This window comes from Perissodus microlepis, chromosome 5, assembly GCF_051167445.1.
Source record: "Perissodus microlepis isolate ML-2025 ecotype Zambia chromosome 5, ASM5116744v1, whole genome shotgun sequence".
NCBI lineage: Eukaryota > Metazoa > Chordata > Actinopteri > Cichliformes > Cichlidae > Perissodus > Perissodus microlepis.
Window position 1 is genome coordinate 28044202 of NC_140465.1, and position 23045 is coordinate 28067246.

The following is a 23045-nucleotide window of genomic DNA, read 5'->3' on the forward strand; positions in this document are numbered from 1 at the left end:
CTATTACAATACTATTACTATTTATAATGTAATAATAATAATGGTAGAATATCTTTTATTATTTTCTTTTATAATTCATAATGCTAGTTAGGTTATTACATATGTGTTTGATGTTATTCAACTTTTCTAAAAAAAAAATGTATGTTTCCCTTTTAAAACCTATAATACTTAACCAGCACCTAACAGGAAGCTGTGTAGCTAAGTGCTAGGAGGGTAACGTCTCGCAGCCATCTTGAAATGCACTTTTCTGGGCAGTTATTTAAAAGAAAAAGAAAAATCAAAATTTTTTTAAAAAGAAATATAGTATTATTATTTTTTACTCGGCCCAACATCAAGGTTTTAAAACGCCCATTAAATCTACAAGTTATACTTTACTTTAAACATTTTAGCCACGTTTCTGCTGATCCGGGAATTTTATAGTTGTAAGTGCAATAATCTCTCTCTATGTCTGGTTCTACTCCAGCTGACAAACTACTGACTCGAGTCTGAACAAAGTTAACATTTGGTGCAACTTTAAGTGGCATTAACAATTTCTCGTACCTTCTTTTTTCTATGTAGTGCGACATAATCGAGTCTAGAAAAGTCGATGCGATCGATTTTGCGGCCGGCTCTTATATTTCCCGTGCAGCCTTTGCTCCTTCCCTTTTCGCTGAATTCTTCAGCCATGGCTCCGATTGTGAGTAGTAGCCCGACCAAATAAAAGTGCACACAGGCCACTTATTTTAGCTTGTCTTTCCATTTATAGACGTGTATATACGTGTGCACAGTAATATAGAAGAAACGAGTGTTCACGCGCGATTTTGTTTGCCTTTTTTAACGTTTCGTCTCAAACCACGTTTTGCTAACTGTTAGCGTAAGCTAGCAGCGATCGACGTGAGGGTTAACAGGGTGCACGTAAACAGTTGTTCGTGGTTTTTGCAACATTCTTTTACGATATTTACTTGAAATGCTAGTATAAAATGTCTGGAACATATTGAACACGCTGTGACTAACCGCTAATAAAGATATCTGAACACTATTGTTGCTTCCTTACGCTTCGCTTTGGGGGTTTTCCGAGTTTAAGCAACTTTCTCCATTTGTGTTAGAAGAGGCAGGTGGTTAAGAAGCCGGGTGGGAAGAAGAAGAAGCAGATCCTGAAGTTCACCCTGGACTGCACCCACCCTGTTGAGGATGGCATCATGGATGCTGCCAACTTCGTGAGTAGATCACCTCTGACAGAAATGACATCTTGTCTGGTAATCAGTGCAGCAGCTGTCAGACACAAATGCTCTGTGTCAGACACTACTGTCAAATAAGGGGCATCAATCAAAGCCGTGTATTAAGGTTCCAGTCAGTTGATATTAAAAGAAAAGAGAGAGGGGAAAAAAAGAGATGTCAATAATATGTTCATAAGAAACTCTGATCTGTAGTTCATAAAGAGGCCTTCATTTCTGGTGCTTGCTGTGTGTGACTTGCTGTGTCCTCTGCACATGCAGGAGCAGTTCCTGCAGGAGCGTATCAAGGTGAACGGCAAAGCTGGAAATCTTGGTGGTGGTGTGGTGTCCATTGAGAGGAGCAAGAGTAAAATTGCTGTGAACTCTGAAGTTCCCTTCTCAAAGAGGTAAATAAAAGAAAAACAGTGCAACTATGCCATATTGTATTATTTAACTGGTCATAGTCATTTGCCATCATACCAGCAATCCTCAGTAAATACTGTGCACAGTGCTTGCTACAAAGCCTAAAAAGACAAATGTTAAGTTTAAAGAAAATCTCTGTTTTTTGTGTGGAATAGAGAAGTATGCAGAATCCTGTTGAATGTAATATTGAGGGAAATGAAACACATTTGACATTTCAGCCACAGTAATATTGTAATAGACTTAATGAACAAACATGAGAAGACTCCAAACAAATATGGCTGTGTTTGGTTGTCACTTGCACAGTGGTTGCAAAATTTTACTGATACTCAGCCTGAATGTGTCTTCTGACTGATCATGCTGTCTTTGTGGTTTCCCACTTATTTGAGAGCTTGTGATCTGATGTTTTTTCCAGTTCCAGCGCAAGTACATTTATCCAGTATTACATGAGCTGGTTTCACACAAGTGTGGCAATAAATACTCTGGACAGATACACCACTAGAGAGTATCTACCTTATGTGATAAGCCAAAAAATCTCATAAAAATGCTTAAAAAAAACAAAAGATTTTTAGGGATCAGATAAGTTCATCATTGCTTGCCACATTGCGCAACAAGGTCCTGCTGCACCCTAATGTGGGCATAACATCAAGTTTGATGTGTGTAGACATAACAATAAAAAATGACTGAATTGTAGGCTATGACACACAACTATGGTCTCTTCCTATGGTGTGTCATCTTTAATGTGTACTCGTGCTGCCCCAACTGCACAGTATTTTCTTCTATGCTTGAATTCATTACCTTTTTCACAAGTTTTACTGCCACATTTTTCTTTTGTGTGTGAAATTGTCATTGATCAGTGCCTAATTTCATGCTGCATTCCTGTTGGTTGATTTAACAAAAAAAAAAAAAGGTAGGTTGTAGCATAAATTTTGTAAGGTCAGTACTCACTAGGGTGTCGTGTGTCAGGTGGGGGAGGCAAAGTATAGTATTTATTATTTGACCATACTGTCTACATACTGTGTCTACAGTACTAAGAAAATACAAATACCATTGTGTATTTAGAATGTTGGCATCGAAAGGTACCATAAGTATCGGTTCTGGTGACATGTGCCTAGTGTGGAAGTCTCGTCCTCTGGCAGTCAGTTCTGAAGAAGAAACATCCCTGCTGCTTAAAGGTTCTTCTGTGAACACATGAAGCAGTCGAATCATATAATGAGAGTTTCAGAATTATTGTATTAATTGTGGATTTGTCTGAAGTTTTGTGAATATTTAAAAAAAACCAAATCTAATATCTAAAAGTGAGATCTATTTCAATTTCGATTCAGATTTATTTATATAGCGCCAAATTACAACAACAGTTGCCTCAAGCACCTTCGAAACACAGATGTTACTGTGAAGTGTAGTACTTAATGTAACTGATTAGAGTGGCACAGCCAAAATGGTTATCTTGTTATCTCGTTATATATATTTATTAGGCTGTAGCCATCACTTAATAATGATGCTAATGTTCTATTTGGACAAACAGTATTAACTATATAATAACTTAGATATAATAATGGCATATGCATTATACATCTGATCATTAAAGTACTTGAACTCATTTTTAAAATCGGCTGTACCAAAGTTGCAAAACATACATATGTCCACCTAATCCACATCTTTTAAATGTTGGGTTACGTGGACCTGTGTGTATTTCTGGAACTTTCCCTAACCACCTTCATGTCCACTTCATACTGTAATTGTTCAGTAAATTTTAAACACCACCACCAGAGGGGGACTGTGGCAATCTCAGTCTTAAATGAAGCATTTGGTAAAACCAGTGGAGATCTCCTAGGTTAGAGCTGATGCTAAAGCAAATTAATTTTGTGATCCCACTTTTCTGCTGGCAAAAACCGCACAGAGCTGTTTTTTTTTTTTTTGTGCATCTGGGCTACTGAGAGTTTTAACTATTGTATGCCATGTTTAACAATTTCTACACCTTAATATAAATGTAGAAAAACAGCAGGATTTTGCTGCTTTAGGATACATAAATTGTGAAATTTAAGTGCAGATCGACTCACACTCTTCTGCTCTCTGCTTCCATTTCCAGGTACTTGAAGTATCTTACCAAGAAGTATCTGAAAAAGAACAACCTCAGGGACTGGCTGCGGGTGGTAGCTAACACCAAGGAGAGCTACGAGCTGCGCTACTTCCAGATCAACCAGGATGAGGAGGAAGAGGACGAAGATTAAACCTTACGCCACTCTTAATAAAATACTTTGAGAGAAAACCCTTGATGGTCTTGTGTTTTATTTGGAAACATTTGGTTTGAGTATGTTATCTGGATCCCACACAGACGATAAAAACAGAGATATGAACATGTGACTGTACACTCTGATTTCATTTAGCGTTTTTCAAAAATAATCCTTGCTATTTAGATGCACGATGACAATTTTGCATGTGTAAATTGCATATAAACCTGTCATTTTTAGATTTAGGAATATTTTCTGGTTCTTTATTCTGATGTGGGATGGTGCTTTTTTGTCACCTGGTTACAAAAAGGTTTATTTGCATTGTGTGATTTGCCCCCACCCCCCTAAAATCCTGCAGCATGTGGGATGAGCTGGAACTCTCAGCCTTTCATTTGTATATTTTGATAAAAGATAAAGTGACGCTGAAGCTGATACTTCCTCTGCTCAGCTCTCTGTGGGGCATCCTGTGATACAGCTGTGGTAACCTTGACAACAGTTAGACCACTGGCAGTCAGGACTCCTCACGGCTTGCAGTCATCAGCCTGCACTTGTGTGTGCTTTGTCAGGACAGTGTGGTCGCTTGCAAGATGAAATCGAGTCGGGTGATTGTTAGTTGGGGGTTTTATGCCTTAATTGACGTCCAAATCAACCAAAACGTCCGTTTACACAAACGGTTTGGCTTCAAAATAGAAAGCAATGCTGTGTTTCCACCTGCAGACACACTTTGGAGTGGAGCTTGTGAGTGAATAGAGCAGCAGCTGTGCGAGAAAGTGGGAGAAGTTTCTGTCTCAATTCTCCGGACTTCCAAAAGGAAATGGACAGGCGCGGGGAGTGCATCCGTCTATTAGCAGCACACGGCGCTCGATGTGCATTTTTTTTGCACGCTACTAGTTGAAGTGGTAACTAGGAGAGTATGACTAACTAGTTGTGGGTGAAATTATGGGATGCATCGTCATGGCAACAGACCAGACGTCACAATCTGGGCATGTGTGTTCCATTTTTGTCTTTCTTATTTTTCAGACTGGAAGACCTGGATAGAGATCATTGGAAAATATATATTTTTTTAAAAAAAAAATATTTTTTTTTTATTTTACTCGTGGAGAGAAAGCCCCATGTTCGTTGCACAGAAATAAAAAAAAATCTTACATTTTTCACAGCGACGAATACTATTATTTTTGGGTGAAGAAAGAGACTGTGCTGCGGCGTCTGGAGGGTTAACTTTCAGTATTCCCAGCCTAAAAGGGGTTTGGGGGCTATGAGATAAAGATGCCGGGGTCGCTGAGCAATGAAGACGAGGGACAAGACGACATGGATTTTGAAGACGATATACCAGGTGAGGGAAAGGGGAGAGGCGGGGTGTCCTTCAGATAATTTTGCGCCGCTACGCCTTGAATGCGGGGAAAAGGGCTTGTCCTGCGTTCCTGAGACCGGAGAGGAGGGGTGGGGTGCAATAAGCAGAGTCATGCTATTATTTTTTTTTGTACGACCTACAGTCTTAAAGGTGGCAAAGGGTTGTAGTTTTTTTAAAATCTCTCCCCCCCACAGCTGTCCTCACATTCATCCTGATTTGGGGGCACGATGGAAACGCTGCTGCATGGTTTCTGTGGGCTGCCTTTTCTTTCACAGACTGCATGCGTGTACAAGTGAATGGCTTTGAGTCCAAACACAAGTTTTGTTCAGAGAGCTGTTAAAAAAAAACCGTACTTTGCTCGTTTCCGTGTCAGTGTGTGCATTGGCGATTTTATGTCCCTTTTTAGCTCGTGGATGTGCTCTTTTGTGGAAAAAAATAAGGGGGGCTCCGGTGACAATGTGCGTGTTCATTTTGTGGATGATGCGCTGCCGTTAGCGCTAGTGATTAGGAAGCTGTTTCAACTTTAATTCTTTTTTCACCCACTGCATGGCCGCAGAGGTGTGAAAGCCACGTGTGGGCTACAGTAAACAGAGCTTATCAAGTGTGCTCCTTTGCCTTGGACGCTGATGACACCGGTTAGGTCACCGGCAGCCCTTCAGCTCTGGGTCGTGCGCGAACTGGAATTAACTCTAACCCACATTCTCTGCGTGCTGCTAATTCATTTCACATAGCAAGTTCATACAGGAGAACCTATGCAATAAAATTCTCCAGGCTGAAAAATGAACATGTCATCGACTCTGGCAGTGAACCAGCTTTCAGTGCTCCTACAGTTTCCTCCTTTTAAAAAAATGGTCAAGATCAAATCAAGTCACAGGGGGTTTTAAGATTCCTTAATTAATGACCATGCACAATAAGATACTTGCCAAATTTTGGCCATTTTGTTTTCTTTTGGCTGGTAAGTTTGTTAGACTTTCTGGCAGGTGTCAATCCTAGGGCACAGGGGAATCCCAATCTTAGTTTTTTGGCAGGCATGGCTGTGGTTACTTGTGACATTTACTCAAATTGCTAACTGTGTGGTCCATAATGTACACCAAAGAGCAGGCATCATCAGAATCTTCATCTGTGTAACACAAACCCAGTTCTGAACTGCTAATGATTGGTTTCTTGATCTAGTGATGCAGCAGCTCAGGTGATGAAGTGCCCTCTTGTTGCAGCCTGCTGAGCTGAATATCCAGACATAAGATTGTCCCGTGCAGCCAATGAAGTTCCTTTTATTTTAAAGTTCTTATAGCTTGCTCAAAACATCAGATGGTTGATGTCAAGGGCATGATTTAAAAGGTCGTGCTTTGCCCTCTGCTTCACTTTCACATTACCATGTGGAAAATGTTTGTGGTTGTAAAATACACTCCAAAGCCAAAAACAAAAGTCAGAAAGGTCGGAAAGTAAGAGCCCTGCTTTGGATCAGAGAGCTAGTTTCAGCGAAGTCAAATCACCCCCAAAAAATGAGGTCAGCTGACTCCCTCAATATACTGAATGACCAGGTTATTCCATCAGTGGTTTTTGTTCTTCCCTGATAACAAAGACATTTTCCTGGATGACAGTACCAGGATTCATTGGGTTAAAACTGTGAAAGAGCATTTCAATGAGCACGAGACATCATTTTCCAACAGGGACTGGCCACCGCAGAGTACAGACTTTAACCTCTCTAAGAATCTTTGGGATTTGCTAGAGAAGATTTAGCAGACTGTCAAGCCCATCGCCAATACAAGGCATGAAAGTAACACAGCTCTAGGTGGAAATAGGTGTTGTGACATTGCATAAGCTTATTGAAATGATGCCTTGATGAATGCTGGCCATGATCAAATGAAATATGTGAGTGTGTGACTGCTTTTTATTGGCCGATCAGTGTAGATTCAGCATGAAACAAAGCTTCTAAAATCCAATGCAATGTTTTCTCTAGCAGCAGGCCCTCCTCGTCTTAAGTGTTGCTCAAATAATGCAGGGATGCGGAATATAGAATACATGTGAAAGAAGGCACAAGAAGTTTTATTTATTAAACATCTTGCTGGTGTGTCTGTTGCATTGGTATTAGGTATTGCTCGTTACAGAGTGACGAAAAGCCATTTACTGGGACACTACTTCGGTGGTTTAATTGTGAGCAGTTGTCACAGTACTGAGTTGCCAAATTGCAATCCTTGCTCATTTCGCATGTGTGTTATAAAGCTCTTGAACATCTGAGGCTTTGAAGTGCTGTCACAAAAAATGAGGTAGAATGCATACAATTACTAAATTCAAGGGTACCACTGGTTAACATTTCTTAGACAGAAAAAGGTAATATACGCCGCAATATTCAAAAATTACCTCTGCGTTTAACACAAGGTCTGAGTATTGTGATATCTGCATTATTTGAGAAAATCTTTTGCATTAAACACACATTTCTTTTGTTTATATACATATTTTTTGACAAGGGTAATTTGTACTTGCTAGTTTTTATGTGCATTTATGTGCATCTTAGCAGTAAGCAAGTGAAAAGGGAGGCAGACAAAGAGAACGGAGAGTCAGAGGGGGAGTTAGAGCAACATCTGTGACTGCCATCCATATTTAGAGGGAGAATACAGGCACTGATGTGTCCTCAGTAACGCATTAGTTTGTTAAACATGTATAAGAAAGGAAGGCTGCAGCTGAATATGGCAGGTGAGTGAATATATGTCAGTATTAATTAAGTCTAAAAAATGAAGAATGTGTTTAAATTGCTTAAATGTGCTTTGATGGGATTTTTGTAGTCATGTGTTTCAGGCTTCAAAAAAAATTTCTTGTAATATAATAAATACCAGTGTGATCCTCTATGATGACGCACAATGTACCTACTCGAGGGTAAATCTAGTGAAACTCCGACACAGTGGCCCATATTGGTTTTGTCATCATAAGGGAGTCAGTCTTCCTAGTCTGAAAATATGACTGTTTTATTGGAATAACTTTCTTTTAATTTGTCATATCACTCACTCATTACAACAAAATGCTGCGGATCAATTGTTATGCTGCTGATACACGAAGCACTTTCCAGACAGTTTATGACCTCATCAGCAGGCTTCAAAGTGATAGACAAGGTCAGAAATCCAGGTCAGAGTTTTCTACCATGAAGACACTTCAGTGCAATTAAAACACAACAGTGTGGGAGCACATTGTGTGGGGACTTCAGACCCCAAAATGCTATCCTATCACAGTCTTTATTTGTTGTGCCACGTAGTGTCCTAAGTCCCTTTGTTTCACTCTGGGCACTTACACTGTCACAGATTGTTCCATTGTGTTTTCTGTTTTAATTGCTTTGTTCTTCCATAAAATTGAAAGATTATCATGGGCTTTTGTGTGCCTACAAATGTTATCCCCAGTTGGAAAAGGGGCTATTTTTGGATCCCTCACTGTGAAAGTTGACACAGTTTTTTTTCTTAATGTGTGTGTATGTAGCCTAAGCATAAAAAAACATGCTTTTAAATATATTTTTGCAAATGAGTGGTACATCATTTCTTATCTGTTTCCTACCTGTTTATATGGGATGTGCTATGACCTTAGAATAGATATACTACAATTTAATGATGCTATTTAGGCTTTATCCTTCCATCACTTAGATGATAACATTTTCTAATAATAGCCTACGGATGCTTTTGTCTGAAGGCATTTAAAGCCTGAGCCATAAGTACCTAATCGATGAAGATAGGAAACCCTTTGGCCTCGTCTTCCCTGCATTGTGGGAAGCAATGCTGGGCAGCATTAAGTGGGTATTTCCACACAGGGGCCAACAGAGAAATGACTAATGTGCTTTCCAGTAAACTCTATCTTCCTCACTTGGGACTCGTTCATGAATCTCCCTTCTAATGGGTCAGTCTGGTGGCCAAGCCCTTGCAGGAAGGTCAGAACTGTGTCTGTGCCACATTTTACAGAAGGCTTGTTTGGCAACTGGAGCTTTGGTCGTCTTCCTAACACAATCTGTTGCCAGACCACGGTGTGTCACATGACTGAGCAACCTCCCCTACTTCCAACACCTGGCACTGCCTGGTCCAGTCACCAAGCAGAAAGAATATCTCTCCCCTGATGGCTTTCCCCACGGGGACTTCACAGCCCATTTACTTTAGTCAGGGTTCAGATTTTAAGGCAATTCAGGTGATAAATACAGAGCTGTTTCAGGGAGCTGCATTGCTGTGACACATTCCTGTGTAACAAAAAATGATTACTGAGAACCCATGTGTTCAATATTTTATTTGACTCTCTGAGGATCTGTTATCAGCACGTGGTTCTGTTAAAGAAACGTCAGCAAGCTAACATGGCCCCAGTTACAGCGCTTACAGGCTGATGTTTGGCAGATTTTATATTTAGAACATATATATATAGTTTAGTGCCATCTTTAATTACAGTAATGAGCGCACAAAGCACAATGGTACAGCAGTAAAATAATGTATGACTGCCATTTTTTCTGCAAATTAAAAAAATCGACTAGATTATAGTGCAGAAGAACAGATCATTATTAATGCGCCGCGGTTGTGTGTATGAAATCTCACAATAAACCAGTTGAAATAGTTCATTTAAAACTGCATATACTGAACTCATGGTGAAAATATCATCAAAGTAGGGCTCATCCGCTGGGTACCTTGAACTTCTGTATCAAATTTCATGTCAGTCCATTCTCTAGTTATTGAGAAATTTTAGTCTGAACCATAGAGGTTAAACAACCAAGAGGCTGACATTGTCAGACCTTGAGCTTCAGCACCAGCATGGCTAAAAAGAACTCAGCTCAGTCTGCTCAAAGTGAATTAGGTGCTTATCACCGAACCATTTAAACCCCACATCAGTAACACCGCATCACCACTGTCAAGTTGGATTGATTTATTTTACAATAAGCAGAGCCAAGGGCACAGAGATATGAACTGTACGCTTTGTGTAATCCAAAGCCATCTCGATCTGCACCTGAGCCATGTCATCATCTGTGCATCTGAGAGAGATGTAAGGCTTGCCGTGCTGCCGTCATAAGTTGCCTGGCAGGTGGCTAACCATGCATCTGAGACATAAAAGAGTTGCCCGTTTGAGCTACTGAATACATAAACTCAAGGCTTTATTTAGAAAAAAAAGAAAGTGGAGAAAAACACCAAGGTCTGTGGGACAAGAAGAAAGAAGGAATGAGTAGCAAGGCAGTAAATGTCTCTCAGCACCTTTCCTATAATAATATTGGCCAAGAAAAGCACAAGTTACCCCCAGTTAGGGTTGAGGAAGGGATGACACAGTTCATCTGGAAGCCAGGGCAGCACAATGAGTTTTACATTGCCTCTGATTAAGGCTTTGAAATCAGTGTACTGTATGTGTATGCGTGGAATACCTCCTGCTAGCTTTGCTAAATAGAGGATAAGTGGCTGGTGAGGTTTGTGTGTCTACTACACAGGAATCCCTCCTCCCCAATCTCTCACTCCAGCTACCCAGGGGAGTGGTAGACTGCAGGGCTAGTGTTGGCTGATTGACTCTGATACATGTGCTGCATATTTCATGCCCTCCAGTCTGTCTGCGTGAGACACAGAGAGACGGGAGACATGCAGATAGACAGACTGGAAGAGACAGCGAGACAGTTGGGAAAATGAGATTAAATAAACCTTTTTGGGCCACTACAGTTGCGTCATGTGTGTACAATATTTTTCTCTGTGTGACTTTTTACAGAGATGTATTGTTTGGGACTGTCTCTCTCCCTTACTTACTCCTCTGTGACCCACTGTGGCATCAGCAAAGTCTGCTGTGCTCAGCAGTCAGCACGTTTACACAGCAGCTTTGAGGCGGTACAGCTGACAACCAGCAGCAGGTCCCTTTAGTCCCAGCAAGCATTAAAGGCAGAAGATATGCTCAGTATACCTCAGTGGTCCTCCAGGGAGTTCCCATTTAGCGGCAGGGCACGCACTCCATTTATTTGTGTTTTGATGGGTAAAGTTGATGCACACTCAATGATGTGTGATTATGAGGTTGATTTTGCCAAGTGCTCCTGTTGGTCTGACATTGATTCATCATTGTTATTTTCACAGGAGGCTAACTGACTTTTCATCGTGGTGAGCTTTCACAGTAGACTGAGCCTGCAGCAAATGAATATTTGCAACATCTATTGTTCATTTTTAATCTTTTTGATTAACCATTTTGTCTGAAATGTCAGAAATTTCGATTTCCCAGAACCCGGGGTCACGTCTTCATCTCTTGTTTTGCTGCCCAATTTCAAAACTCAAAGGTGTTTAATTCAGAGTAGATTCATATCCTCACTTTGATCAAACAAAATCAAAAAATTGAATAACCACTCACTGAGGCAGAAAAATGTACGAGTCAGGCTGAATTTGTCAGTTTAGTCTTATTACAAGCTGAATTATCGGTGTCGTTTAAGTGTACTAAGCAAATAATTCTCTTTTCCCCCGTGTTCAGATGAGGATGACGAAGGTGAGCGCAACACAGTTCCCCTCACACCTCTCGACCGCTTCTTTTCTGACGACGAGTCCCTCAAACAACAAAAGAAGAAGCCCAAAAAGATGAAGGAGGGAAAACTGCCGAAAGTTAAGAAGAGGAAAAAAGAGGTAAGGCATAATTCACATTCAGCACCATCTGTCCAGACCTCGGACACAACAGCTTGGCAGGCATTTTGGCTCTAGCCATATCCCGCATTCTCTATTTCTCAAACCATCGCTCTTTTGATGTCTCTGCAATTGGATCAAAGGTGTGTTTTGGCGGCTGGACTGCCTCTGTAATCTAAATGAGAGGCAGTGGACTGTCTCAGGCTTAGGGGAGGTTGGCAGCAGTGTCACTGTTACTGCCAGTGTAAGCTGTGGGCTCCAAGCGACAGTTTAGAGTGTAGATTTGTGCCTGTGGTGCTGGTGCTGATGGCAGGGACTGTAGGTCAGAGGCAATGTGTTCATGCCAATCCAGTAGCGGGAGTGAGAGTTATGACAGAGCGGTTTTGACAGTCCTTCGCCTCTAGCCTCTAATTTCCAATATTTAGATAGCAGGATTGAGCCTTGATTGGCTCAGAGCATTAACACCAGCGTGATGTTGATAATATTACAGCTTATGAGGTGAACGCCTGCTGCTTTTGCTGAATAGGTCACATGTGGCTAAAGGAGACAGTGAGAGAATAATGAAAAATTGCAGCATTAAGCGGTTGCACAGTAGTGTTGTGGTTAGCGCTTGCTTCTTCACAGCAAGGAGGTTACAACCCCTCTGTTCAGGGTTTGTCTGTGTGGAGGTTGGACACTTTCTTTGTGTCTCCACGGGTTTCGTTCAGGTATGCCGGGTTCCTCATATCAAAGTGATTGTTAGGTCAATAGATGATTCTAAATGGGTCATGGGCATGCAAGAGTGTGTGATTATCTGTTTTGCTGCATTAGCACTGTGATTGGATGCTACCGTCAGTACTGTACTTTATATTATTTCAGTTCCATTTTCTGAGGAGACATTGTTTATAAATTATAAATTATTTAATTTTCAATTTATTATTAAAGAGTTGGTTCACCACAAACTCAAATTTGCATATTTTTCATCAGGCCTCTAGTGCTATTTATTCATTTGTATGACCTGCCCAATTTTGTAGATATTGGCTCTAGACATGTTTCCTTTCTCTTGAATATAATGGCGAAAAATACATTTTATTTTGTAGTATTTAGAGCACCAAAACTATAGTAGAAAAACTGAGATGCAGTGCGTCATTCCAGAGTTGCTAAAATACATCTTTTTACCCAGTTTTACGCCATTTTATGTAGAAACTTTTCTTTGTACAAATTTGCATCCATCAAAAGAAGCGTAAATAAGCTTTCTAAGGGTATAGTGGGGAAAAAACAAGCAGAGTGTATTGAAACCAGCAGTTTTAGGTTAGAGATCCAGTTTTATTCATACAGTGACCTTGTGGTTAAAAGTGCTGAAATTCGGATGATGATTATCTTTGGGCTAATAAGTCTACGAATGACCCCGTTTGCACTACCAAACAATGCATTTGATCCACCATTACTTCATGATCTGCAGCTTGAAGGGCCATCCTACAAATAAAGTCAGCTCTTTAACTTCTGGAAAAGTTTTGTTTCTTCAAAAGCCCAGAGGCTAAAAGAAATATTTATTATTCAGTAATTACAGGAATTTGCTGTATTCCCAGTGATCTCCCCGCTCATGTTGGCGAGCTGTAACCGTGTCAGTGACATAGCCAGGATGTTCCCCTCCGCTGACTGGAGATGCCAGCAGTACCGTGAGGAGTTTGGCTGACCATGCTGCCACTCGGCCCTTTGGCTGCTCGTGGTAAACACTAAGCTCTGGGTCTCACTGAGCTAATGAAGCGGGGGGCTCCCCGTGACACTCTCCTTTCCCTAACTCACAGACACTGCTCTGTATTCTCCTTTTCTTCCCTCTCCTCTTGTCTCCCACATGCATCACCTCACTTTGCTTTGATTACGATGCTGCTGCTTTCTTTCGGTCTTGCTTTCTTGCTCCCCACCTTGCTGTATTTGTGTCTTTTTTTACCTCCCATTGAGAAACCATTGCTCCTGTAATTCACTTCCAGTCACTCCCCAAAGGCTGGTGTCAGACAGGGGCCAAAAGTCAATTGGGGTCAGAGACTGTCAGTAGCACATCCCAGTCTGAGTTCACAGCTACTGGCAGGAGGAATGATAGCCACAGAGAGGTGCGCTGTGTTTGCTCGTCTTCTCCAGTCTGCAGTGAAACAAAGAGCTGTGTAGATATGACAGGATATTTAATGGGCTTTTTAATAAAATATCTGTTAAATCAGTGAATTCTGGGTTTATGGAAAACAATTCATTTTAGCAGCAGAGGAAACTGCTGCATTTTGGCCACAATAAAACCCCCATGTAGCTGGTTCTTGTAGCATTCACATTTTGCTGAAATACAGTCGGTTTGAGATGAGCTTCTGTCTTGTTTTTATAACTTCAATATCCTCTCTGGGATTGTGAGTCAACAAAGAGCTGTTTCTGATTTCTGGAGAAAAGGAGAGGCCATTGTTTAGAAACCATAAAATAAATTCTTAGAGCAGTTTTCTTTTTTTTCCTGTTGCACTACATTTTATTGAACATCCACTTCTTCGCTCATTTGATATTTTCTGTGGCATCCGCTCCAATCTCCCTAAGGCAGAGCCATTATGGGAAAGCATCTAATTTGATTAGGTTATCAGCACTTATCTGATTTTCTTTCCTCTGAAAGAACAGACACCATCTTTGCTGCTGTGCTGTTGTGTCCTTTGCTTTTATGATATGTGTTTAACGTTGAACTCAGGGCCACCAAGAGACTGTTGCACAGTTTCACCTTGTCTTTGCAGTTGCTCTCAATAGTGGTTCTGCTTCTTTGCTTTTTGCTCCTCCATCTCCACCCCATCCCCCATCCACAATCTTCAATTTACTCTCTCTCTCTCCTTCTTTCTTTCTCTCTCTCTCTCTCTCTCTCTCTCTCCCTCCTTCTTCTTCTTATGCATAAATGAGATTTGTCTAGACGGGTGCTGGAGCACTGGCTCTGCAACCACAGGCCTCTGCATAACAAGCTCGTTATGCAAACGTGTCTGATTGGATGGCGCTGTTCCATTGGCTGCTGCTGTGATAGAGTGTGTGTGGGGGGTGGGGGGAGTGAGTGGCAGGATAGAAAGAAAGAGTGAGAGAGGAAAGAGAAAGGGGGAGAAGTTAAGAGATAGAGTGAGAGAGAAAATAATGGGGTGGAGGGGTGAGAGAGGAGAGCTATGAGATGTAAAGGAGAGAAAGTAAGAGGAGGAGAGAGAGAGAGAGAGCGAGAGAGAGTTAGAGAGAGCCAGACACTGCTCAAATTTGGTCACCATGGCAACACAGCCAGGCTGCTGGTAGGGTTGGCGGGCGCTGCGGCAACGTGAGCCTTTCCACTGCGCTACAGAGCGAAACGCCTGCAAGTCTCTCCATGGAGCCACACAGGCCTGCTGAGCAACAGGCAGCGAGCGGAGCACAAAGCTGCTGTGCTCTAATTTTGCTCCACTGCATGTGCACACACAAGTTCACTCTCACATACAGTCATGTTTTACATATGCATAAACACACGCGAAGAGGAACTCTCACAAAAATAGCGATTTTTTTTAAAAAAAGGAAAGCACTCACAAAGAATGAGCGCACCCACACACACACGCTCAAAAAAACCCCAACATGTCCACAAACACACAAAAATGCTCTCTCACAGGAACATGCCCAGTCAGAGACAGGGGCACAAATGGAAACTTCCACAGGCCTATCACATTCAAACACAAATAATTAGGTGGCATGTGCATGATGAGAGAAACAGCACACACTTTCCCCCTCTCGCTTACTCATGCGCACATACTATCGTGAGCAACCACTAGCAAATTTGTTCATATGCAGCACTCTTGGTCACACAAACAACACCTGTTAACTGTTAAATCCATACAGCCTTCCAGATGTCTCATATTAAACCAGTAGGATGCAACTCAGGCTACAGATTAACTCTGAGCTCTGATTGGCTTGGGTACCTGAAGTGCTCTTTTTCTGGGTTTTCATTTCGTGTAAAAGCACATTTAAAAGGTGACCATGCAGCCACCTTGACTCTTCATCAAGTCACTGCTTACTTGTACTAATTTAAATATTTCATCACAGGCAGAAGAGTTATCATATTAGCAAGGCAGCGACACTTTCGAGTGATGTAATTTAATTTATGCAAATGCCATCAAGTAGAAGCTTTTATCTAAACTGCTTTAAAGTGCATTCACAGAATATGTTTTTAGAGTGGGTGGCCTCTGTGGGAGCTCTAATCCCTCACCCTGGCAAAATTAATGTCATGCTTATTTGCTTTATCAAGTTTAGTATTTTAATTATCCCTACCTTTTTAGCGCTAGATATAAAATTGGGTCTCAGAAGATTGCGCCTAGATTTCTTTTGTCCTGCTGTTTGTAAAATCCAAACCTGGAATCTAGTTGTGTCTCAGGAATCTGGCTTTGATGGCAGCTTTAGTCAGTCACGCTCGCGCCCTTAGGTACAGAGCTGAAGCGAGATTCAAAGCCAGATTCTACGTGTTTACATTTATAAAAATAGCTGCTTGGCAGAAGCTCTACACTACATCAAAGAATTAGCTTAGACAACATTTTCATTTAGTAAAAATATAAATCCAAATATACTTAAATATACTTTCAGCCTGTAAAGATGCCAGATTGAGACTGAGAAAGATTTCAATGAGTGACATATTAACCTTTGCACAATTAAACAACATGCTGGGCTTGGTTATTTGGTTGTTGGTGTATATGTAATGGGTTTTTTTTAACCTTCTCAAAATCCTCCAGGGAACAATTCAGGCACGACTTGACAGTGACCTGGAAGAGACTTCAGAGGTGGAGGAGGAACGGGAACGTCCGGAAATCGGCTCTGAAAGTGAGAGCAGCATGTATGGTCCCACCAAGAAGAAGAAGAAGAAACCCAAGGAGAAGAAAGAGAAAAAGCCCAGAAAGAAGAAGAGAGATGAAGAGGATGACGATGATGACGATGATGATGGTAACATGAAAGTAAGTGTATGTTCATGATGCTGACATGACTGTGTTTCAAATGAACATTAAAGTCTGTAGGGGGCTCTAGGTAATGTGTGCAGAAATTGTCCAAAGTTGTTATCACACAGCACATGACCAGCCCTGTTCTCCATGCTTTAACTCCACTTGGTTAAGGTCAGTGAGCTGCCCGGGTGAAATATGCGGGGAGCTGGACTGTGAATTTGCTGGACAATTACCTGCTGTTCTCACATGTGCAAATGGAGGAAACCGGCAGGTTAAAGAGCGTTTAGCTAATCTCTAGAGAAGTTCAGGGGGGAACTGCATGTGTAAAAATCACATTTATCAAAATAAGTGACCGTTTCTTTATACAATAATCTGACGATAATGAAAAAACGTAATGATGCCAAGACTAAGTTTAATATTAAGTCTCAATTGACTAATGGTAGATGAAGTCGGGGAAGGTGTTTAACTTTGTAGCATAGTTATCATAATTATAGGCTTGCTTTGAAAAAAAAATAGTGTCTGAAAATATACCAAAACCGTGAAAACATGGCGTGTGATGCTTTGTTTGTGGATGTGGAAGGGTAAAAGATTAAAATAACTTTAATGTTCACATTTCATGTATTAAACATCATTAACATATGTGCGTTGATCTGTTATCTGTACCTCCCTAGGAGCCCAAATCATCGAGCCAGCTGATGCACGAATGGGGTCTTGAAGATGTTCAGTATGGCTTCACTGAGGATGACTATAAAACCATAACCAACTACAAGGCTTTCAGCCAGTTCCTCAGGCAAGCATCTAATTTTGTCTGGATGATCTTTCATTGTGTTAAAGTGCTTTGTTTTGCCTCAGTTTCTCTGGACTGTCAAAGTCATTCTCTGAGAGTCTTCCAGCAAAACTCCACTGTGAGACTAGACTGTGTTGTGACGAGCAAACACTGCTCTTTTTGTTTGAGCTAGAAAGCTCGGCTGTTGGTATAAAGAGTCTGTCTCACCTGGGGCTGTCTGGCTCGGCTAAGCTTCTGCTCTGACAAAGTGGAGCATGAGCTCCTGCAGTGCCCCCTGTGTGTAGTCAGCTGCTTACTGGATGCCAGTGACAGCCAGGAGGCTCTGGGACTCGGTGCTCTGACCCACTGTCTTTCACAGGCCAGCGTGGCAAACCTCAAGCTGTTGCCTGACAAATCGCAAACATGACATGCACACAGCAAAGCAGGGAGAATAAAACTTAAGGGGCAGTGGAGTGTCAGCAAATCAAGACCCAGTTCCCTCCAGTGCTGTGGGAAGCAGAGCTTCTATTAACAGGAATGAAATGTGACATAATAAAGCTGCCATTGTTGTTTCATCTCCCCCTGGTTTTATTCAGGCCTCTCATTGCCAAGAAGAACCCGAAGATTCCCATGTCAAAGATGATGACAGTGTTAGGGGCCAAGTGGCGGGAGTTCAGTGCCAACAACCCGTTCAAAGGTGCATCTGCCACCGCTGTGGCCGCCGCTGTGGCTGCTGCAGTGGAAACGGTTACTGTGGCACAGCCAACGTCTGTCAGCAGCAGCCAGCTGAGCTCTCAGCTGGGGCCGATCAAAAAAGCCAAAACCAAAGAGGGAAAGGGTAAGACCTAATAAAAAGCGAGATCATTTTTAAGAAACGATAGCAAGAATGCCATCTGATTAACAGATCTCACGACTGACTCTGTGTGTGTCAGGACCAGGAGTTAGAAAGAAAAGTAAGACTGTGAAAGAAGTGAAGAAGAAGCCCAAGCCGAAGAAGACCAAATCAAAGTCGGGCCAAAGTGGGAAGAAGAAGAAAGCATCCTCGGTATGTCTTGCAGAACCCTTTTCCCTCAGCTTTCCCTTGAATGACATCAAAGCCACCGGCCTGTTTGCAGCATTTATTGTGAAAGTTGGTTTATCTTAATTCTTTCTGTAGCTCTGCGCTCCTTAGTTTCTGTGTTTGCTTTTCTAGAGTGAGGAGGACTTCCTAGAGGAGTCAGACTTTGATGACATCAGCATCCACAGTGCCTCTGTGCTTTCTGATACCTCGGGGGCCGCCACCAAGAAAAAGGCCCGACGTGGGCGGAAAAAAAGGAAAAGTATGTTTACTGTCTACTCTTGCCATGCTCTGTGGTGTGTTTTTCCCTCTAAAATCCCATTGAAATCCCTCAGAACCAGACTGTTTGATTTTGGGTAATGAGTAAATTAAAATGTATTTTTTAAGCTTTATTTATTCTGGGAATGTTTTCTAAAGGCAGATGGTCTTCCATAGCAGCTAGTGTGCTTATACTCATTAAGAGTTTTTTTTTATATAGGGGATGCATCCATATCTATGTGACTTTCTATATGAGGGAACTGCCCAGGTTTAATTGTTCTGTAACCTTCTCCAGAGGAGGACGGTGATGGCTATGAGACAGACCACCAAGACTACTGTGAGGTTTGCCAGCAGGGTGGAGAGATCATCCTGTGCGACACCTGTCCCAGAGCTTACCACCTGGTCTGTCTGGACCCTGAGCTGGAGAAGGCCCCAGAGGGAAAATGGAGCTGTCCACACTGTGTAAGTACATTAGTTTGAGCAGACTGACACATTTTGTAAGGTGGTGACTGCCCAAGTTGGATTCATGAGAGTTATTTTTGGCGATATCTTGGATGCAACTAGTCCAGGGCTATACAGTGTAACAGCCTGAACTGTTGGCACCGTCTTTAACCATCAGCTCAAGTTTGATGTGAATACAGAGTCAATAAAATGGGGTTAACAGAGAATACGTTTGTTAATGAGGTTGAACTCTTTTCATGTTAATAAAAAACTGTATGCAGTTTTTAGTATTCATTTTTAGGAAGTCTTTTAACTTTTTCTTGCTGGTCAGGTTTTTCATCTATTAAGGATTGAAACTCCCTCAGAAGTATTGTTAACACCTGCTCTGAAATCACAGGGATCAGGCAGAGAGATTTGTGCTCACTGTGAGGAAATCAGGTGATAAATAAGGCAAAAAACATGATTATCCATCCTGAATATGTTTTGCCATCTGAGTTCAGGAAGTTGCTCTCAGGTCACCGTTACTTTGTACCCAGTGTAGAACAAATAGATTAAAATCCTTCATTACCTCAGATATTAGACAATTAGTGCCGACAGGAGTCATTCAGGTTATTTTTATTATTTTGTTTTTAATGGCTTTTTATTCTTACAATGTTAGTTGACTTCTGCCTTGACGTGCAGCAGTGTTTGTGATTAGCATTTAAAGACTGTAGGCTGTGTGAGTATTAAGATGAATGTTTGACTTTGTGAGTAGGTTTTGTGTATAAGCTGCAAACAAACTGTGCTTTTTCAGGATTAGATATCACAACCTGAATCCCGACTGTGCACAAAAACAGCCAAGAAATCACGCAATTAAGAACAACTGGACTGTCAGTGTTTACGATGTTTGTTATTTTAACTTTACATTCTGCGAATATCTCTATGTCTGAAAAATTGACATAGTTAGAGTTAAACTGAATATGTATGCTTAGTTTTACTCCCTAACATGCCCACATCAACTGTGTCCTCTAGGAGAAGGAGGGAATCCAGTGGGAGGCCAAAGATGAAGATGAAGATGAGGAGGAGGCTCCAGGTGAGGAAGAGGATGACCACATGGAGTTTTGCAGAGTTTGTAAAGATGGAGGAGAGCTGCTGTGTTGCGATACCTGCCCATCATCCTACCATATCCACTGCCTCAACCCGCCGCTTCCCGAGATACCAAATGGGGAGTGGTTATGTCCGCGCTGTATGGTAAGTTTATCTCAGTCGCTGTAGTATTTGATATTATTTTGTTTAAAATGGCTAATAACTAGGCATAGGTTCATGGAAATGTTGTAGTCAGAACAACTGGACATTTTACGTACACTCATGATACTTTGGGATTTCTGAACTGTGTTTTTTTTTCAGCATAAATGGTTGTACAGCAGACACTCTTAATGATTTTAAACAAGAACTGAGTGCACAAGTTTGATTTATTTTAGATTTACTATAATCCACACAGTGCCAAAGTGTTCTTGTAGTTTCTAATATATCCATATACTCTCAATGATATGTGGATAAACTTTTCTTAGCAAGTTGCATCTTGAGAGGACACTTTTGGTAGTCATAAACAAACCTATGGCATAATTCTGGCTGGATATTTGACAACTCTTCTTGGCGGAATTGGTAAAGTTAATTGGTTGGTTTCCTTGAAAGTACCCAGTTTTTAAGCCTACTTCACAAATTTTCAATAGTGTCGAGGTCTGTGTTCAATCTTAACCCACTATATCCATTTCAAAAAACTGTTGTCATACTTTTGACCCTGTGTACATTAGAGAAAATACAAACTTGCGCACCAAAATCTTATTGTTTTAAAGTCAATAAAGATGTATGCTATCAATTCATTCATCATTCATCCTGGAAAAAGAGCAGTTAAAAAAATCATTAAAAGCCCAAAATTAGCATGACATTCATCTCCATGATGAGTGTAAGTAAACCTCAATTGTATATGTGCACAACGATATTTAGTTTAACATTTTCTTTGGCGGCAGCACGGTGGCACGGTGGTTAGCACTGTTGCTGCACAGCAAGACGGTCCTGAGTTCAATTCCACCATCTTTCTGTGTGGAGTTTGCATGTTCTCCCCGTGTTTGCGTGGGTTCCCTCCGGGTACTCCGGCTTCCTCCCACCGTCCAAAGACATGCAGCTTGTGGGGATAGGTTAATTGGATAATCCAAATTGCCACTAGGTGTGAATGTGAGTGCGAATGGTTGTCTGTCCCTGTGTGTTGGCCCTGCGACAGACTGGTGACCTGTCCAGGGTGTACCCCGCCTCTCGCCCTATGACAGCTGGGATAGGCTCCAGCGCCCCCCACGACCCTGAAAAGGATAAGCTGAAGTGAATGGATGGATGGATTTTCTTTGGTGATTCTGTTCAAATTATTTTGTTTTTCAGTCTTGTCTTTTCTCTTTGTTGTTTACAAACGTGACACATTTACATCATGTTGATTTTAATTATAGAGCGATGTCACTGATACATAATTGAATGATGCATAAATATACATTGTTAGAGAGCCAGAGCAAATAAAGGGTGACCTCTTTCACTTTGATAAGTGTGCACACCTGCAGCAGTTTCAGCCATATTAGCTTGTTGATGTTAATGTGAAATATGTCTCTTTTAGGAGGGTGATTGCTTGTCAAAGACTTTCATATTCATCTTCATATTTTTACAGAAACTCATTATTGTTACTTAGTCAGAAGCTAAGAAGAGCTGTGTGTGTGACAGAACCTTACTTTTTCCTTGCAGTGCCCTCCCCTCAAAGGAAAAGTACAAAAGATTATGCACTGGACGTGGGGAGAAGCTCCGCTGCCAGCCGAACCACCTACAGGACCTGATGGCAAGCCAACAGATCCGTTCACCAACCCCCCGCTCAAGGGCCGCCCAGAGAGGGAGTTCTTTGTTAAGTGGGCTGGCCTTTCGTACTGGCACTGCTCCTGGGTCAGCGAACTGCAGGTGAGATGCCAGAAGTCAGTCCAGTCTCAAATTAACATTTCTGCTCTTCTTGGCCAAAGTGTTCTCTTTGTTAAATATAGAACAAACCGAAGGAGCCAAGGGAGGATTTTACTGGATGATCTATTACTTGTTAATATAATATTAGAAAAACACAATGTTACATGAAATCTATTTTTCAGTTTTTCATGGAGAAGTTTTCCTTCAAATGCTCGACAAAGCACCTAATTTATTTTACACGAACTTTTTCTTTATTAATATCAGTCTGGGTTTTTTGTAACTAATTAAGTCAGTTTCATTGTTATAGATGGAAAATAATATATTGCATTTTTGTACCTACTTTGCTCAAGGAGGTGCTTGAAGGAAACTTACAAAACCAATAGTTTTGCTTTGTTGCTGGTTGTGCAGTTGGAGTTGTACCACACGGTCATGTATCGGAACTATCAGCGTAAGAACGACATGGACGAGCCCCCGCCATATGACTACGGCTCCGGAGAGGAGGAGCTCAACAGTGAGAAGAGAAAGAGCAAAGATCCCCAGTATGCTGCGATGGAGGAGCGCTTCTACCGTTATGGCATTAAACCAGAGTGGATGGTTATCCACCGGATAATCAATCATAGGTAGCTGCTCACACAGACTCTCAGATCAGGGTTTTCAGGATGTATTTAAAATACCATAAATTTTATAGACCAGATATTCTAATTATTGCTTTTAACATTTCACAATATATCTGTATAACAGTTAAATGATCAGAAAGAAACATCTTCCATGTGGCGGTCTCATATCAAGTTGTTTTTCAGTGTCAGTATGATAAATTTATAAAACCTGCAGCTGTTTTCTGCTTTGTAG

General features: G+C 41.4%; 2 protein-coding genes across 5 annotated transcripts in view; both read left to right on the forward strand.

Moving 5' to 3' along the window:
• The first annotated feature begins 555 nt into the window (after positions 1-555).
• rpl22 (ribosomal protein L22) lies at positions 556-3882 on the forward strand. Of its 2 annotated transcripts, none has more exons than XM_084929167.1 (4): positions 556-676; positions 1086-1196; positions 1476-1600; positions 3703-3882. In XM_084929167.1, exons 1-4 carry the CDS (start codon positions 587-589, stop codon positions 3842-3844), a joined length of 468 nt encoding a protein of 155 aa, XP_084785293.1. In that variant the 5' UTR covers positions 556-586; the 3' UTR covers positions 3845-3882. The 2 variants fall into 2 exon arrangements, with proteins under 2 accessions (XP_084785293.1, XP_084785294.1); XM_084929168.1 differs by having other exon boundaries at positions 572-676; positions 1089-1196.
• Positions 3883-4403: 521 nt separating this feature from the next.
• chd5 (chromodomain helicase DNA binding protein 5) overlaps positions 4404-23045 on the forward strand; it is a 36651-nt gene continuing 18009 nt past the window's right edge. For 2 of the 3 annotated variants that reach the window (XM_084929164.1, XM_084929165.1), the window contains exons 1-11: positions 4404-5177; positions 11634-11782; positions 16504-16722; positions 17379-17497; positions 18070-18311; positions 18406-18518; positions 18666-18792; positions 19084-19250; positions 20241-20459; positions 21993-22199; positions 22605-22816. In XM_084929164.1, coding sequence (XP_084785290.1) covers positions 5111-5177; positions 11634-11782; positions 16504-16722; positions 17379-17497; positions 18070-18311; positions 18406-18518; positions 18666-18792; positions 19084-19250; positions 20241-20459; positions 21993-22199; positions 22605-22816 — 1841 coding nt within the window. In that variant the 5' untranslated portion in view covers positions 4404-5110. The remainder of the gene's footprint in view (positions 5178-11633; positions 11783-16503; positions 16723-17378; positions 17498-18069; positions 18312-18405; positions 18519-18665; positions 18793-19083; positions 19251-20240; positions 20460-21992; positions 22200-22604; positions 22817-23045) is intronic. The other variant, XM_084929166.1, reaches the window with a different exon arrangement.

What these genes read in the sequence shown, in the direction of transcription:
- rpl22 (XM_084929167.1), top strand. Translation starts at nt 587, where the DNA reads ATGCGATCGATTTTGCGGCCGGCTCTTATATTTCCCGTGCAGCCTTTG. An exon ending in CTTCAGCCATGGCTCCGATT is followed by an intron (nt 677 to 1,085) that starts GTGAGTAGTAGC and finishes CATTTGTGTTAG; the next exon opens with AAGAGGCAGGTGGTTAAGAA. An exon ending in TCATGGATGCTGCCAACTTC is followed by an intron (nt 1,197 to 1,475) that starts GTGAGTAGATCA and finishes CTGCACATGCAG; the next exon opens with GAGCAGTTCCTGCAGGAGCG.